The following is a 16,214-nucleotide window of genomic DNA, read 5'->3' as shown; positions in this document are numbered from 1 at the left end:
GGCCTGGTGGGTGGATGAGCACAGGGAATGGGGAGGGAGTGTGGCAAGAAGCGCAAGTGCCAGCTACTGCCTTGGTTTCTCCCTTCACTTCTGTCATTCCCAAACTTCTCTGTGGCTGGCAGGCTCTGTTCACCTTTTACCTTCATCAGCACCCAAAACTCTTTGCTCTACCCGCACCCCTGCCTTGTCCTTGCTCACTTCTCTCGGCTCTGTTGCCCAAACTAGACCCCTTCAAATGTACACACCCTCTTCACACAGCCTGCCACACAAGAAGAGCAAGGAAAGAAACTGACATGGGAAAACTGACAGATGTAGCTGACTGGGGAGTGTGAGGGAGAGAGAGAAGACACAGGGAGAGACAGAAAGAGAGACCCTCATTCGTACTCTTACATGCAGAAACACACACTCCAGCTCCAGCTGCCACGTAGTGGCTGGTGGGAACCCCAGCTACCCTTCCAAATCTTTCTAGACTAGAGATATCTGTCCCCTTCTGCTACTGTTTCTTGAAAATGCTATACAATGAAGGGGAGAGAAAAGCAAAGAGGGGTGGGGAGGGGAAGATTGAGGAGGCACACTCCTTTTCTCCTCCCCATCCCAAGCTCCAAAAGTGTCAACCCTGAGCTCTTCCTTTTCCCTTCTATCTGCTCCCAGCTTCCCTCTGCTCCTTTTCTCTTTCTCCTCTCCTTTGGGTGGCTGCAAGCTGGGAAAACCTATGGCAGTTGTGGTGTGCGTGTGTGTGTGCATGTGTGTGTGTGTATAAGAGAGAGGGTGTGTGAGGGGGTGGGGTAAGACCACCATGGTTGGCAAGAGCACCTCTCACCTTCCCCAGCCCAGACTGGGTGCCTCACCAATAGTAGTATTTCTAATAACCTGTGATCACTATATTGTGCTATAATGTAATCAGTCTCCTCTCAGAGCTCATTAGGTAATTTTGGCCTGTCACCATTGTAAATATAAACCCACATCTGTGTACCCTTGGGCATTGATAGCATTGTTTCTATAGGGATTAGTGGTGAACAGCATGCACTTGTTTCTGTGTACACCAGCGGTCCCCAACCTTTTTGGCACCAGGGACCGGTTTCATGGCAGACAGTTTTTCCGCGGATGGGGGTGGGGTGGGAGATGGTGTTCAGGCGGTAATGCGAGTGACAGGAGCAGCAGATGAAGCTTCACTTGCTTGCCTGCTGCTCACCTCCTGCTGTGCGGCCCAATTCCTAGCAGGCTGCAGATTGGTGCTGGTCTGCGGCCTGGGGGTTGGGGACCCATGATTTACACCCCCAGCAGGGCCAGTGCCTGCCCCTGCTGTTACTTTTCAGTTCTAGTAGTCTGATAGGTGGAAAGGGTAGTTAATTTTAATTTTTAATTTCGAATACCTGCCTTTGGTATGCACTTAGAAAACCTGTGTTACCCAAGTAAGGTGTAAACAGTCACTGATGTTCTCCCTTTAGTACTCACATGGTTCTGGTTTTTACTTAAATCTTTTTTTTTTTTTTTTTATTTTTTTTTTTTTTATTTTTTTGGGGGTACACCAGGTTCAATCAACTGTTTTTATACACATATCCCCATATTCCCTCCCTTCCTTGACGCCCCCCCCCCCCTCGAGTCCCCCCCACCCTCCCTGCCCCAGTCCTCTAAGGCATCTTCCATCCTCGAGTTGGACTCCCTTTGTTATACAACAACTTCCCACTGACTATTTTATAGTTGGTAGTATATATATGTCTGTGCTACTCTCTCGCTTCTTCTCAGTTTCCCCTTCACCCCCCGCCCCCTCCCATACCTCGAGTTCTCCAGTCCATTCTCTGTATCTGCTTCCTTGTTCTTGTCACTAAGTTCATCAGTACCATTTTTAGATTCCGTATATGTGAGTTAGCATACAATATTTGTCCTTCTCTTTCTGACTTACTTCACTCTGTATGACAGATTGTAGTTCTATCCACCTCATTACATATAGCTCCATCTCATCCCTTTTTATAGCTGAGTAATATTCCATTGTATATATATGCCACATCTTCTGTATCCATTCATTTGTTGATGGGCATTTAGGTTGCTTCCATGTCCTGGCTATTGTAAAGAGTGCTGCAATAAACATTATGGTACAAGTTTCTTTTGGGATTATGGTTTTCTTTGGGTATATGCCCAGGAGTGGGATGACTGGATCATATGGTAGTTCTATTTGTAGTTTTTTAAGGAACCTCCAAATTGTTTTCCATAGTGGCTGTACCAACTTACAGTCCCACCAACAGTGCAGGAGAGTTCCCTTTTCTCCACACCCTCTCCAACATTTGTGGTTTCCAGACTTTGTGATGATGGCCATTCTGATTGGTGTGAGGTGATACCTCATTGTGGCTTTGACTTGCATTTCTCTGATGATGAGTGATGTTGAGCATCTTTTCATGTGTTTGTTGGCCATCTGTATGTCTTCTTTGGAGAAATGTCTATTTAGGTCTTCTGCCCATTTGTGGATTGGGTTATTTGCTTTTTTGGTATGAAGCTGCCTGAGCTGCTTGTATATTTTGGAGGTTAATCCTTTGTCCGTTGTTTCATAGGCAATTATTTTTTCCCATTCTGAGGGTTGCCTTTTAGTCTTGTTTATGGTTTCTTTTGCTGTGCAAAAGCTTTTAAGTTTCATGAGGTCCCATTCATTTATTCTTGATTTTATTTCCATGATTCTAGGAGGTGGGTCAAAAAGGATGTTGCTTTGATGTATGTCAAAGAGTGTTCTGCCTATGTTTTCCTCGAGGAGTTTGATAGTGTCTGGCCTTACATGTAGGTCTTTAATCCATTTGGAGTTGATTTTTGTGTATGGTGTTAGGAAGTGTTCTAATTTCATTCTTTTACATGTTGCTGTCCAATTTTCCCAGCACCACTTATTGAAGAGGCTGTCTTTTTTCCATTGTATACTCGTGCCTCCTTTGTCAAAGATAAGGTGCCCATATGTGTTTGGGCTTACTTCTGACTTCTCTATTCTATTCCATTGATCTTCCTTTCTATTTTTGTGCCAGTACCATACTGTCTTGATCACTATGGCCTTGTAGTATAGTTTGAAGTCAGGAAGCCTGATTCCACCTACTCCATTTTTCCTTCTCAAGATTGCTTTGGCTATTCGGGGTCTTTTGCGTTTCCATACAAATCGTAAGATTTCTTGCTCTAGTTCTGTGAAAAATGCCATTGGTAATCTGATCGGGATTGCATTAAATCTGTAAATTGCTTTGGGTAGTACGGTCATTTTCACAATGTTGATTCTTCCAATCCAGGAACATGGTATGTCCCTCCATCTGTTTGTGTCATCTTTGATTTCTTTCATCAATGTCTTAAAGTTTTCTGCATACAGATCTTTTGCCTCCTTAGGCAGGTTTATTCCTAGGTATTTGATTCTTTTTGTTGCAATGGTGAATGGGAGAGTTTCCTTAATTTCTCTTTCTGCTCTTCCGTTGTTAGTGTATAGGAATGCAAGAGATTTCTGTGCATTAATTTTGTATCCTGCTACTTTACTAAACTCATCAATGAGTGCTAGCAGTTTTCTGGTAGAGTCTTTAGGGTTTTCTATATATAGTATCATGTCATCTGCAAAGAGTGATAATTTTACTTCTTCTTTTCCAATTTGGATTCCTTTAATTTCTTTTTCTTCTCTGATTGCTGTGGCTAACACTTCCAAAACTATGTTGAATAACAGTGGTGAGAGTGGACACCCTTGTCTTGTTCCTGTTCTTAGAGGGAATTCTTCCAGTTTTTCTCCATTGAGAACAATGTTAGCTTTTGGTTTGTCATATATGGCTTTTATGATGTTGAGGTAATTTCCTTCTATGCCCATTTTCTGGAGAGCTTTTATCATAAATGGAGACGAATATTCAGTCCTGAACCAGCTCTCCGGTTCCCACGCTCCCGCTCCTGGACCCTCCGTTCAGCCGCGGATCGATGTCTCGGTCCGGGAACGCTGAGCTGCGCTGCGGACCCTCCGTATGTTTCTCACTCCTACTTAAATCTTTATATGGCATTTATTCAAGTGCGTAATATGTAAGGGAAGGCTCAAACTTTAACTTTTTCTCCATACTTTTTCTACTGTTTCGAGACACTCTTATGCTGAATTCTTTCTTTTTGGCTGTGCCGCTCAGCTTGCGGGATCTTAGTTCCCCAACCAGGGGTTGAACATGGGCCCTTGGCAGTGAAAGCAGAGTCCTAAACACTGGACTGCCAAGGAATTGCCTATGCTGAATTCTTATATGTATTTTCGGTCTATTCAGAATTTCCTGTTCTGTTTCACCATCTATCTTCCTCTGCCAGGCCTACAGTATTTTACGTGCTATGTCTGCTATACATTTAACTGTCTGGTGAGACTAATCCCTGGTAATAGCTTTTCTTAATCTGTGCCCCTTAGCAATAAACAATGACCAATCTCCAAATGTTTTCTCTGTAACTGATATTATAAAAATAATTTTTTCCATTTTTTTAAGTAAAAATGACATAATATTGAATACATTTAGCCTCAATTCCTCTTTTGCCCCAAACTGAGGGCAAAGCTTGATCCTCAAACAAAGAGAACTAAGATGAGCTCTTTATCTACCCCTTTTATATACTGGATTTCCGGTCACACATTATTAATTTGTTAAAAACATTTATCCAACCCTTTTTTAATCTCAGGTGCTCTTCTAGGCACTGTGGATTCAGCAAACACAGCAAAGTTCCTGTGGAGTTCTTTGGGATTCTAAATAAGAGTCCTTGAGCAGAAGGGCACTGTGACAAGAGTGGCATTAGGCCAAGTTTCCAGTGATGGGGAAAGAGGGCTGGGAAGCCAAATCCCAAAAATAAGACACCCAGTGAATTTGTGGCTTCATGAGGGATCCAGAGATTGTGATGCTGGAGTAGTGGTTCCATTTGGCAGTCTGTTGAGTGAGGCTTTCATTCTTCTATTTCCACATGACTTATTGAATGCCTTCCTCAGCCTCCTGAGGTGGCATGGTCCTGCTGCAGTCATCCACGCCATGGTTCGTCAAAGAGACAAACTTACTGAGTAACAGGTATGCAAATCAGACCTGGAAGGTGATGTAGACTCAGTTCTCAAGCAAGAAAATATTCTGCAGCCTACAGCGTTGTGAAAGAGTTAGAAACAGTTTTATCAAGGCCAAGTGCCAGTTTCCTTATTTCACTTTTGAAAAATTTCCTCAGTTTGAACAGTGGAAGGCTTCAATTAAGGGAGCAGTATATGAGTCCATTGCAGATCTGCTGGATGGATGTATTATCCATACATTTCTGAATTTGTTTGAAGTTACCAGTCCTCGCTGGTGCTATTCCCTGAATAACTGACATAGAAAATGTCAGTAGGCTAAGTAAAGTGTATCCAAAATTAACAGATCAGTTATGGACTAAAAACAGTCACCAATACTGCTGGTTTATGCAAGGATAGCTGCATTGGTGTGCAGTCAGTGATAGACAAGAAAATACTAACAGCTACTGACTTCTGCAGCACATAGTTACATCACTGGGACCCAAGCCCAGCCAAGCCAGTGCAGACTTAAGACCCTCAGGCCTTTTTTTTTCTTTCTTTTCTTTTCTTTTTTTTTTTGACAGATCCTGACTCAGGTTTATTTGTACAAATAGCACAGGAGGACACCAGCCCTATGCAGACAGCAGACCCTCAGACCTCTGACAGAAACATGAGGGGAAACGTTGCTATAGAACAGTGCAGAAAATAATTAGAAATATATAAAAATGTGTTTATATATTTGTAATTCATTAGAAGCCTTATTACAGGGAACTTACCTGACTTTGTGCAAATATTTAAAAATTTTTTTCATTGTGGTAAAATACAGGTAACATAAGATTTACCATATTAGCCATTTTTAGGTGTATAGTTTGGTAGTGTTAAGTACATTTACACTGTTGTGCAGCCAACCTCCAGAACTCTCTTCTTCTTGTAAAACTGAAACTCTGTAGCCACTGAACAACAAATCCAGGCTTCCCTAGGTGGTGCAGTGGTTAAGAATCTGCCTGCCGATGCAGGGGACACAGGTTCGATCCCTGCTCCAGGAAGATCCCACATGCTGCAGAGCCACTAAGCCCGTGCACCACAACTCTTCAGCCTGTGCTTTAGAGCCCGTGAGCCACAACTGTTGCGTCCATGTGCTGCAACTACAGAAGCCCATGCACCTAGAGCCCGTGCTCCACAACAAGAGAAGCCACGGCAATGAGGAGCCCGTGCACCACAACGAAGAATAGCTCCCACTCACTGCAACTAAAGAAAGCCCGTGCACAGCAAAAAAGACCCAACACAGCCAATAAAATAAGTAAATAAATTTATAAAAAAACAAAAAACAACAACAAATCCCCATTTCCTCCTTCCCCCTAGACCTGGCAACCACCATTCTACTTTCTGTCTCTATGAATTTGACTACTTTAACTAATTCATATAAGTAGACTCATAAAGTATTTATCATTCTGTGACTGGCTTATTTCAGTTAGCATAATGTCCTCAAGGTTTATCTGTGTTTTAGTACATGTTAGAATTTCCTCCTTTTTTCAGGCTGAATAATGTTCCAATGTATGTATACACTGCATTTTGTTTATCCGTTCATCCATCAGTGGGTGCTTGGGTTGCCTTCACCTTTTGCCTGTTGTGAATAATGTCACTGTGGTGTACATGTAATGCCCATGGGTATACAGAGACCTCTTTGAGACCCTGCTTTCGATTCTTTTGAGTATCTATTTAGAAATGGAATTGCTGGTTCGTATGCAATTCCGTTTTTAGTTTTTTGAGGAACCACCATACTGTGTCTACAGCAATTGTATCATTTTACATTCCTACCAACAGTGCACAATAGTTCCAATTCCTCCACATCCTTGCTAGCATTTATTTTCTGATTTTTTTTTTTAATAGTAACCATCCTAATGCATGTGACTTGGTATCTCACTGTAGTTTGAATTTTGCATTTCCCTGACGTTCAGTGTTGTTGAGCATCTTTTCATGCACTTGTTGGTCATTTGTATATCTTCTTTGGAGAAATGTATATTCAAGCTCTTTATCCATTTTTTTCTTTTTTTTCTTTTTTGCTAAATTTTATTGAAGTATAATTGATTTACAGTGTTGTGTTAATTTATTCTGTGTCTCAAATTATACATGTATACAGCATAGTGACACAATTATACATGTATATTCTTTTTCATATTTGTTTTCATTATGGTTTGTCACAGGATATTGAATATAGTTGCCTGTGCTCTACAATAAGACCTTGTTGTTTATCCATCCTATATATATAGTTTGCCTCTGCTAATCCCAAACTCACAATGCTTTTATCCTCTACTCCCTCTCCCCCTTGGCAACCACAAGTCTGTTCTCCATACCTGAGTCTTTTTGTTTCATAGATATGTTGAATTGTGTCATATTTTAGTTTCTCTTTCTGACTTATTTTGCTTAGTATGATAATCTGTAGGTTCATCCATGTTGTTGCAAATGTCATTATTTCATTATTTTTGATGGCTGCGTAGTATTCCTCTGTGTACGTGTGTGTGTGTGTGTGTGTGTGTGTGTGTGTGTGTGTGTGTGTGTGTGTGTGTGTGTGTGTGTGTATCACATCTTCTTTATCCATTCATCTGTTGATGAACATTTAGGTTGTTTCCATATCTTGGCTATTATAAATAGTGCTGCTGTGGACATGTATCTTTTCAAATTATAATTTTGTCTGGGCATTCGTCCAGGAGTGGGATTGCTGAATCATATGGCAACTCTATTTTTAGTTTTTTGAGGAACCTCCATACTGTTTTCCATAGTGGTTGTATCAATTTACATTCCCACCAACAGTGTAGGAGGGTTCTCTTTTCTCCACACCCTCTACAGCATTTGTAGACTTTTTTAATATAGCTATTCTGACTGGTGTGAGGTGGTACCTCACTGTAGTTTTGATTTGCATTTCTGTAATAATTAGTGATATTGAGCATCTTTTCATGTGCCTTTTGGCCATCTGTTTGTCTTCTTTGGAGACATATCTATTTAGATCTTCTCTTTTTTTTAAAATAAATTTTATTTATTTATTTATTTATTTATTTATTTATTTATTTATTTAATTGGCTGTGTTGGGTCTTTTTTGTTGTGCGCGGGCTTTCTTTTAGTTACAGTGAGTGGGGGCTACTCTTCGTTATGATGTACGGGCTCCTCATTGCCGTGGCTTCTCTTGTTGCGGAGCATGGGCTCTAGGCACCTGGGCTTCTGTAGTTGCAGCAATGGGCTCAGTAGTTGTGGCTCACGGGCTCTAAAGCGCAGGCTCAGTAGTTGTGGCGCACGGGCTTAGTTGCTCCGCAGCATGTGGGATCTTCCTGGAGCAGGGATCGAACCTGTGTCCCCTGCATTGGCAGGCAGATTCTTAACGACTGCACCACCTAGGAAGCCCTGCCCATTTTTTTTTGATTGGGCTGTTTGTTTTATGATATTGACCTGCATGAGCTGTTTATAAATTTTGGAGATTAATCCCTTATTGGTTGCACCATTTGCAAATATTTTCTCATTCTGTGGGTTGTCTTTTTGTTTGTTTATGGTTTCCTTTTTTATGCAAAAGCTTGTAAGTTTGATTAGGTCCAGTTTGTTTATTGTTGCTTTTATTTCTGTTGCCTTGGGAGACTAACCTAAGAAAACATGTGGTACGATTTATGTCAGAATGTTTTGCCTATGTTCTCTTCTGTGGTGGTTTATGGTGTCTTATGTTTAGGTCTTTAAGCCATTTTGAGTTTATTTTTGTGTATGGTGTGAGGGTGTCTTCTAACTTCATTGATTTACATGTGGCTGTTCAACTTTCCCAGCACTACTTGCTGAAGAAACTCTCTTTCCCCCATTGTATATTCTTATCTCTTTTGTCAAAGATTAATTGTCCATAGGTGTATGGGTTTATTTTGGTGCTCTCTGTTCTGTTCCATTGATCTGTTTGTCTTTTTTTGTGCCAATACTGTGCTGTTTTGATTACTGTAGCCTTGTAGTATTGTCTGAAGCCTGGGAGGGTTTTGCCTCCTGTTTTGTTTTTTTTCCTCAGGATGCTTTGGCAATTCTGGGTCTTTTATTGTTCCATATAAATTTAGTGTTATTTGTTCTGTTTCTGTGAAGGATGTCATGGGTAATTTAATAAGGATTGCATTAAACCTGTAAATTGCTTTGGGTAGTCTGGCCATTTTAACTAATTAATTTTAATATTAATTTAAAATTAAAATTTAATGAATTAATTTTAATACTAATTTTTCTAATCCAAGAGCATGAGATGGCTTTCCATTTCTTTGAATCATCTTTAATTTCCTTTATTAATGTTTTGTAGTTTTCAGCATATAAGTCTTTCACCTCCTTGATGAAGTTTATTTCTAATTTTTTTTTTTTGGTGTGATTTTAAAAAGGATTGTTTGTTTACATTCCCTTTCTGAGATTTCATTGTTAGTGTAAAGAAATGCAACCAATTTCTTTTTTTTTTATTTCATTTTTTTTTATTTTTTATTTTTTACAATAAACTGCATATATTTAGAGTGTACAATTTGGTATCCCAATCTCCCAATTCATTCCCCCCCCAACCCTCCCTGCTTTCCCCACTTGGTGTCCATATGTTTGTTCTCTACATCTGTGTCTCTATTTCTGCCTTGCAAACCAGTTGATTTGTACCATTTTTCTATAGTCCACATATATGTGTTAATATACGATATTTGTTTTTCTCTTTCTGACTCACTTCACTCTGTATGACAGTCTCTAAATCCATCCATGTCTCTTAAAAATGTCCCAGTTTGATTGCTTTTTACAGCTGAGTAATATTCCATTGTATGTATGTACCACATCTTCTTTATCCATTCATCTGTTGATGGACATTTAAGTTGCTTCCATGTCCTGGCTATTGTAAATAGTGCTGCAATGAACATTGGAGTAATGCAACCAATTTCTATATGATTATCTTTTATCCTGCTACCTTGCTGAATTCATTTATCAGTTCTAGTAGGTTTTTTGTTTTGTTTTGTTTTGTTTCTCTTTGGCAGTGTTGGGTCTTCGTTGCTGTGTGCCGACTTTCTCTAGTTGTGGCGAGTGGGGGCTGCTCTTCGTGGCAGTGTGCCAACCTCTCACTGCAGTGGCTTCTCTTGTTGTGGAGCACAGACTCTAGGCACGTAGGCTTTACTAGCTGCAGCGTGTGGGCTCAGTAGTTGCGGCATGTGGGCCCTAGAGAGCTCGGGCTTCAGTAGTTTTGGTACACAGGCTCAGTAGTTGTGGTGGACAGGCTTCGTTGCACCACGGCATGTGGGATCTTCCCGGACCAGGGATCAAACCTGTGTCCCTGCATTGGCAAGTGGATTCTTAACCACTGTGCCACCAAGGAAGTCCTATTTCTAGAATTTTTTGTGTGGTGTCTTTAGGGTTTTTTATATAATCATGTTATCTGCATGTAATGATAATTTAACTCCTCCCTACCAATTTGAATATCTTTTATTTCTTGTCTGATTGCTTTGGCAAGGACTTCCAATACTATGTTGAAGAGAAGTGGTGAGAGTGGGCGTCCTTGTCTTGTTCCAGATTTTAGTGAGAAGGCTTTCAGCTTTTCATTGTTGAGTATTATGTTGGCTGTGGGTTTGTCATAAGTAACTTTTAGTATGTTGAGATATGTTCCCTCTATACCCACTTTTATAAGGGTTTTTACCATGAATGAATATTAAATTTTATCAAATGCTTTTTCTGCATCTGTTGAGATGATCATGTGGTTTCTGTCCTTTCTGCCCTCCCCCCCCCCCCTTTTTTTTTGGCCACTCCATGTGGCACAGGGGATCTTAATTCCCTGATGAGGGATCAAACCCATGCCCCCTGCAGTGGAAGCATGGATTCCTAACCGCTGGACTGCCAGGGAAGTCCTGGTTTCTCTCCTTTCTTTTGTTGATGTCATGTATCTCATTGATTGACTTGTGTATGTTGAACCATCCTTGTGACCGTGGGATGAGTCCAACCTGGTTGTGGTGTATGACCTTTTCTATGTGTTGTTGGATTTGGTTTGAGAATTTTTGCATCTATAGTCATCAAAGATATTGGCCTGTAATTTTCTTTTTTTTTTTGGTAGTGTCTTTATTTGGTTTTGGTATCAGGGTGATGGTGGCTTCATAGAATGTCTTTGGTGGTGTTCCTTCCTCTTCAGTCTTTTGGAAGAGTTTGAGAAGGATCAATATAAGCTCTTTGTATGTTTGGTAAAATTCCCCAGGGAAGCCATCTGGTCCTGGACTTTTGCTTGAAGGGAGTTTCGTTTTTCCATTTTTTAAATTATAGATTCTGTTTCATTTCTAGTGATTGGTCTGTTCAAGTTATCTATTTCTTCTTCATTCAGTTTTGATGGGCTGTATGTTTCTAGAAAGTTGTCCATTTCTTTGAGGTTGTCAAATTTTTTGGCATATAAATTGTTCATAGTATAGTCTTATGTTTTTTTGGTTTGTTTTTTGTTGTGTTTGGGTTTTTGTGTTGTTTGTTTTTTGGTATTTCAGTGGTATCTGTTGTGATTTCTTTTCTTTCATTTTTTTATTTTGTTTATTTGGGTCTTCTCTCTTTTCTTCTTCGTGAGCCTGGCTAGAGGTTTGTCAATTTTGTTTTACCCTTTCAAGGAACCAGCTCTTGGCTTTATTGATTTTTTTATTTTTTAAATCTCTGTTTTATTTACTTCCTCTCTGATCTTTATCATCCCCGTCCTTCTGCTGACTTTAGGTTTTGTTTATACTTCTTTTTCTAATTCTTTCAGGTGGTGGGCTAGGTTGTTTATTTGAGTTTTTTTCTATTTCTTAAAGAAAGCTTATGTTGCTATGAACTTTGCTCTAAGAACTGCTTTTGCTGCATCGCATAGATATTGTATGGTTGTGTTTTCATTGTCATTTGCCTCAAGGTATATTTTAATTTCTTTGATTTCATTGTTGACCCATTGTTTTTTTAGTAGCATATTGTTTAGTCTCCCTGTAATTGTTTTTTTCTTGTTTCTATTTCTGTGATTGATTTCTGGTTTCATGCTGTTGTGGTCAGAAAAGATGCTTGAAATAATTTCTTTATTCTTAAATTTGTTGAGGCTTGTTTTTGTGCTCTAGTATGTGGTCAGTCCTAGAGAATGTTCCATGTACACTTGAATGTGTATTCTGCTTTTTTTCGATGTAAAGTCTTGAAGATATCAATTAAGTTTAACTCTTCTGTTGTATTATTTAAGATCTCTGTTGCCTTATTGATTTTCTGTCTCGAAGATCTATCCATTGATGTGAGTGGGATATTAAAGCCTCCTACTATTAATGTATTCCTGTCAGTTTCTCTCTTGATGTCTGTTAGTATTTATTTGGGTATTCCTATGTTGGGTGCATATATGTTGACAAGTGTAATATCCTCTCCTTCTGTTGATTCTTTTATCATTATATAGTGTCCTTCTCTATCTTTTTTTGTAACCTTTGTTTTAAAGTCTATTTTGTCTGATATGAGTATTGTGACCCCAGTTTTTCTTGTCATTTCCATTTGTATGAAATATCTTTTTCCATCCCCTCACTTTTAATCTGCATGTGTCCTTTGCCCTAAAGTGGGTCTCTTGTAGGCAGCATATTGTAGGCTCTTGTTTTTTTAATCTAGTCTGCCACTCTGTATCTTTTGATTGGAGCATTTAGTCCATTGACATTTAAGGTAATTATTGATAGATATGTATTTATTGCCATTTTAAACCTTGTTTTCCCATTGATTTTATATTTCTTCTTTGTCCCTTTTTCTTTTTGTCTTTTCTCTTGTGGTTTGATGATTTTCTATTGCATTATGCTTATGTTTTCTTTTTTTGTTTTTTGTGTGAATCTGTTGTATGTTTTTGTGAATCTGTTGTATGTTTTTAATCTGTGGTTGCTACATCTGCTTGCTTTAGACTGGTAGTCAAATAGGCTCAAACACATCCTAGAAAAAAAAATCTACGTATTCTTATTCTCCTCTCTCACATTTTATGATTTTGATGTCCTCTTTTGCATTTTCATGTTCATCCTTTTGCTGTTTGGTGTGGTTATCATCTCTTTCACCAAAAAAAATTTTTTTTTTAAATCTGTGTGCTTTCTTTTTTAAGTGATTTACTTTCCAATTGTGATTTTCTCTTTTCTGTAGAGTCTTACTACCTTTCTTTCTTTTTTTGTTTTTTTGGCTGTGCCACGTGGCCTGTGGGATCTTAGTTCCCCAACTAGGGATCAAACCCAGGCCCCCTGCAGTGGAAGCACAGAGTTGTTACAGAGTTGTAAACCACTGGACCGCTGGGGAATTCCCTCTACTTTTCTATTTAGAGAAGACCTTTCAGTATTTCCTGTAAGATAGGTTTAGTATTGCTGTATTCTTTCAGTTTTTGCTTATCTGAGAAACTCTTTCTCTCTCCTTCTATTCTAAATGATTAATCTTGCTGGATAGAGTACCCTAGGTTGCACATTTTTTCCTTTCAAGACTTTGAATATATTTTGCCACTCCCTTCTGGCCTGCAGCATTTCTGTAGAGAAATCAGCTGATAATCTAATGGGGGTTCCCTTGTAATTAATTTTTTGTTTTTCTTTTGCTGCCTTTAGAATCCTCTCTTTAACTTTTGCCATTTTTTTATTATAATATATCTTGGTGTAGGTCTCTTTGGGTTTTTGTTCAGGACCTTCTGTGCTTCCTGTATCTGAATATCTGTGTCTTTCTTTAGGTTTGGGAAGTTTTCAGCCATAATTTCTTCAAGTACATTTTCATTACCTCTTTCTCTTTCTTCTCCTTCTGGTATCCCTGTTATGCATAGATTGGCCTGCTTTATATTACCCTATAGGTCCCTTATGTTACTTTCATTTTTTGTCATTTGGGTTTCTGTCTGCTTTTCTAATTGGGTGATTTCTATTAGTTTATCTTCTAGATCACTTACTTGTTCTTCTGCATTATTGATTCCTCTATTCCTAGCCTTTAGTTCAGCTTTCCTTTCTTCAAGTGAATTCTCTAATTTTTCTTGGCTCCTCCTTATAGTTTCTAGTTCCTTTTTACAGTAATCTGCATTTCTGTCGATAGCCTTTCTCAATTCCTTCAGTATTTTCATTATCTCCTTTTTGAACTCGGTGTCTGTTAGACTGAAGAGGTCTGTTTCATTGTTTTTTCAGGGGAATTCTCTTGATCTTTTAATGAAAGTGTTTCCTCTGATTCTTTATTTTACTTATATTTCTCTTGCTCTATGAGTTTAGGAGAAACAATTATCTACTGTGGTCTTGGAGAACTATTTTTATGTGGAAACATCCTTGTGTAGCCTGCAAGGGTTTAATGTTTTTGGGTGTGAGGGCTGTTTTTAGTATGGATGCCTGCCATCTCTTTCCTCAGTGTATGCTGGCCCTCATCCCCTTGATAGGAGGTGTGATGGATGTTGTGGTGACCAGAGCCTGCACTGGATATTGAGTGGGGCCTCCTCTTTGCTCTGTGGTTTTCACTGCCTTGTCTGGGTCAGGGTCTGCTCCCTAGTTGTTGGAGTAGAAGCCCCTAGATCTGTTTCTGAGTTGCATTTCTTTTCTTTTTTTTAAATTATTTTATTTATTTGGCTGCATTGAGTCTTTGTTGCTGCGTGGGCTTTCCCAGGTTGTGGTGAGCAGGGCTGCTCTTCATTGTGGTGCACAAGCTTCTCAATGCAGTGGCTTCTCTTGTGGAGCACAGGCTCTAGGTGTGCAGGCTTCAGTAGTTGTGGCACATGGGCTCAGTAGTTGTGGTTCACAGTCTCTAGAGCACAGGTTCAGTAGTTGTGGTGCACGGGCTTAGTTGCTCCATGGCATGTGGGATCTTCCTGGACCAGGGTTCAAGCCTGTGTCCCCTGCATTGGCAGGTGGATTCTTAACCACTGCACCACCAGGGAAGCCCCTGAGTTGCATTTCTGATATGTGGTACGAGGTGGATTGGATTGGAGTGCTCCCTGGAAGAAGAGCCACTGAGTATTCCTCCTCCTCTGGAGCTGTTCACTTATGAGTGTGCTCTGTTGTGACTTTTCACCTATTGTGCAAACTCACAAAGCACACTGTTGTTGCCATTGCCCTCAGCCCCATCTTAACTGTAGATGTGCCAGCAATTGGCCCTGGTAGCTCTCAGGCTTTGTTTTCACAATGCCACCAGCGCAGATCCACGTAAGTCAAGTTTCCTGACTGTAGCAGTTGTGCATCTGGACCTACTGTGGGTGCTATTGAGGCAGCTCAGAGCCTGGCCTGGCCCGGCCCAGCCCCCTAGTGTACACACCCACAAAGCCCACAGGAGCTAAGGCCAGATCCATCCCAGCCATGGGAGCACCAGTTGTCCATTTGGATGTTCTGCAGGCACTGAATTTACAGAGCTGTCAGCGGAGGTGTAAATCTGCAGTTCGTACAGCCACAGGGAGAGATTTCAGCTCTGCTTCCTAAGTTGCATGGCCCCTGGGATTCAGCTGTGATTTCAGCCCTGCCTCTGAGTGTGGGTAACCCACTGGTGTATGGCGCTGCTATGGTAGTGGCGGGAACGTGCGAGCCTGCCCAGGTGGAAGGGAGCTGAGGTGGTGGCCGGAGTGCAAGAGCCTGCCAGGATAGGAGGGAGCCGGGGTGGCGGTTGGAGCCCACGGAGGTAGGAGCCTGCAGGTAGGGAAAGAAGCTGCAACGGTGGCCCCGCCTCTCCCTTCCCGCGCCACTTAATAATAGCGTTTCGCTTCTATGGCAGCCCCAGCCTCTTCCGCAAACACTCCTGGTCACTGCACCCCACACTCCAGCCCCTTTAGGCTGTCTCCATACAGCCAACAGCAGTCCTCTCCCCCGGTGTGTCCTCTAAACCCCGCGTTCCAGTACCCAGCTTCTGCCCTTACCAGTGAAGGTCCTTCTCAGGCTGGGGCATGCAGGGCAGTGGCACAGCTCATCTGTGTAATCTCTGGCTGTCCTGCCTGCCACTAACCAGTTGTTGCTCTCTCCTCTGAGCCCCTGAAGCTTCTTTTTTGTCCCAGCTGATCTTGCTGCGGATGAGGGGACTTCCCAGGGTACGGGAACCTATCCTCTCCTTCAGCTCCCTCCTAGGGGCGCAGGACCCATCCTGCTTCCTCTTTTTTTTCTCTCTTGTCCTACTCAGTTACGTGGGGATATTTCTTGTCCTTTCAGGTGTTTGAGGTCTGCTAGTGTTCAGTAGGTGGTTCTGTGAGAATTGTTCCATTTGTAAATGTATTCTTGATGTATTTGTGGGAAGAGGTGAGTTTCATGTCCCACTACTCCACCATCCTGATTCCAATCCCCTT

The 16,214-nt window shown here is 40.8% G+C and overlaps 1 protein-coding gene across 6 annotated transcripts in view; it reads left to right on the top strand.

Annotated features, from left to right (window-relative positions):
• PTPN23 (protein tyrosine phosphatase non-receptor type 23) overlaps positions 1 to 16,214 on the top strand; it is a 66,921-nt gene that overhangs the window by 34,177 nt on the left and 16,530 nt on the right. Inside the window, exon 3 of one of the 6 annotated variants that reach the window (XM_057706837.1) lies at positions 4,940 to 5,015. The exons of 4 other annotated variants lie outside the window; for them this stretch is intronic. In XM_057706837.1, coding sequence (XP_057562820.1) covers positions 4,954 to 5,015 — 62 coding nt within the window. In that variant the 5' untranslated portion in view covers positions 4,940 to 4,953. Of the gene's footprint in view, positions 1 to 4,939; positions 5,016 to 16,214 lie in introns of those variants that run through there. One more of the 6 variants, XM_057706840.1, reaches the window with a different exon arrangement.

The sequence above is a fragment of the Hippopotamus amphibius genome, chromosome 13 (genome assembly GCF_030028045.1).
Source record: "Hippopotamus amphibius kiboko isolate mHipAmp2 chromosome 13, mHipAmp2.hap2, whole genome shotgun sequence".
In the NCBI taxonomy this organism is placed as follows: Eukaryota; Metazoa; Chordata; class Mammalia; order Artiodactyla; family Hippopotamidae; genus Hippopotamus; species Hippopotamus amphibius.
Note: the sequence above shows the minus strand (reverse complement) of the source record. Positions and strands in the feature narration are given on the sequence as shown.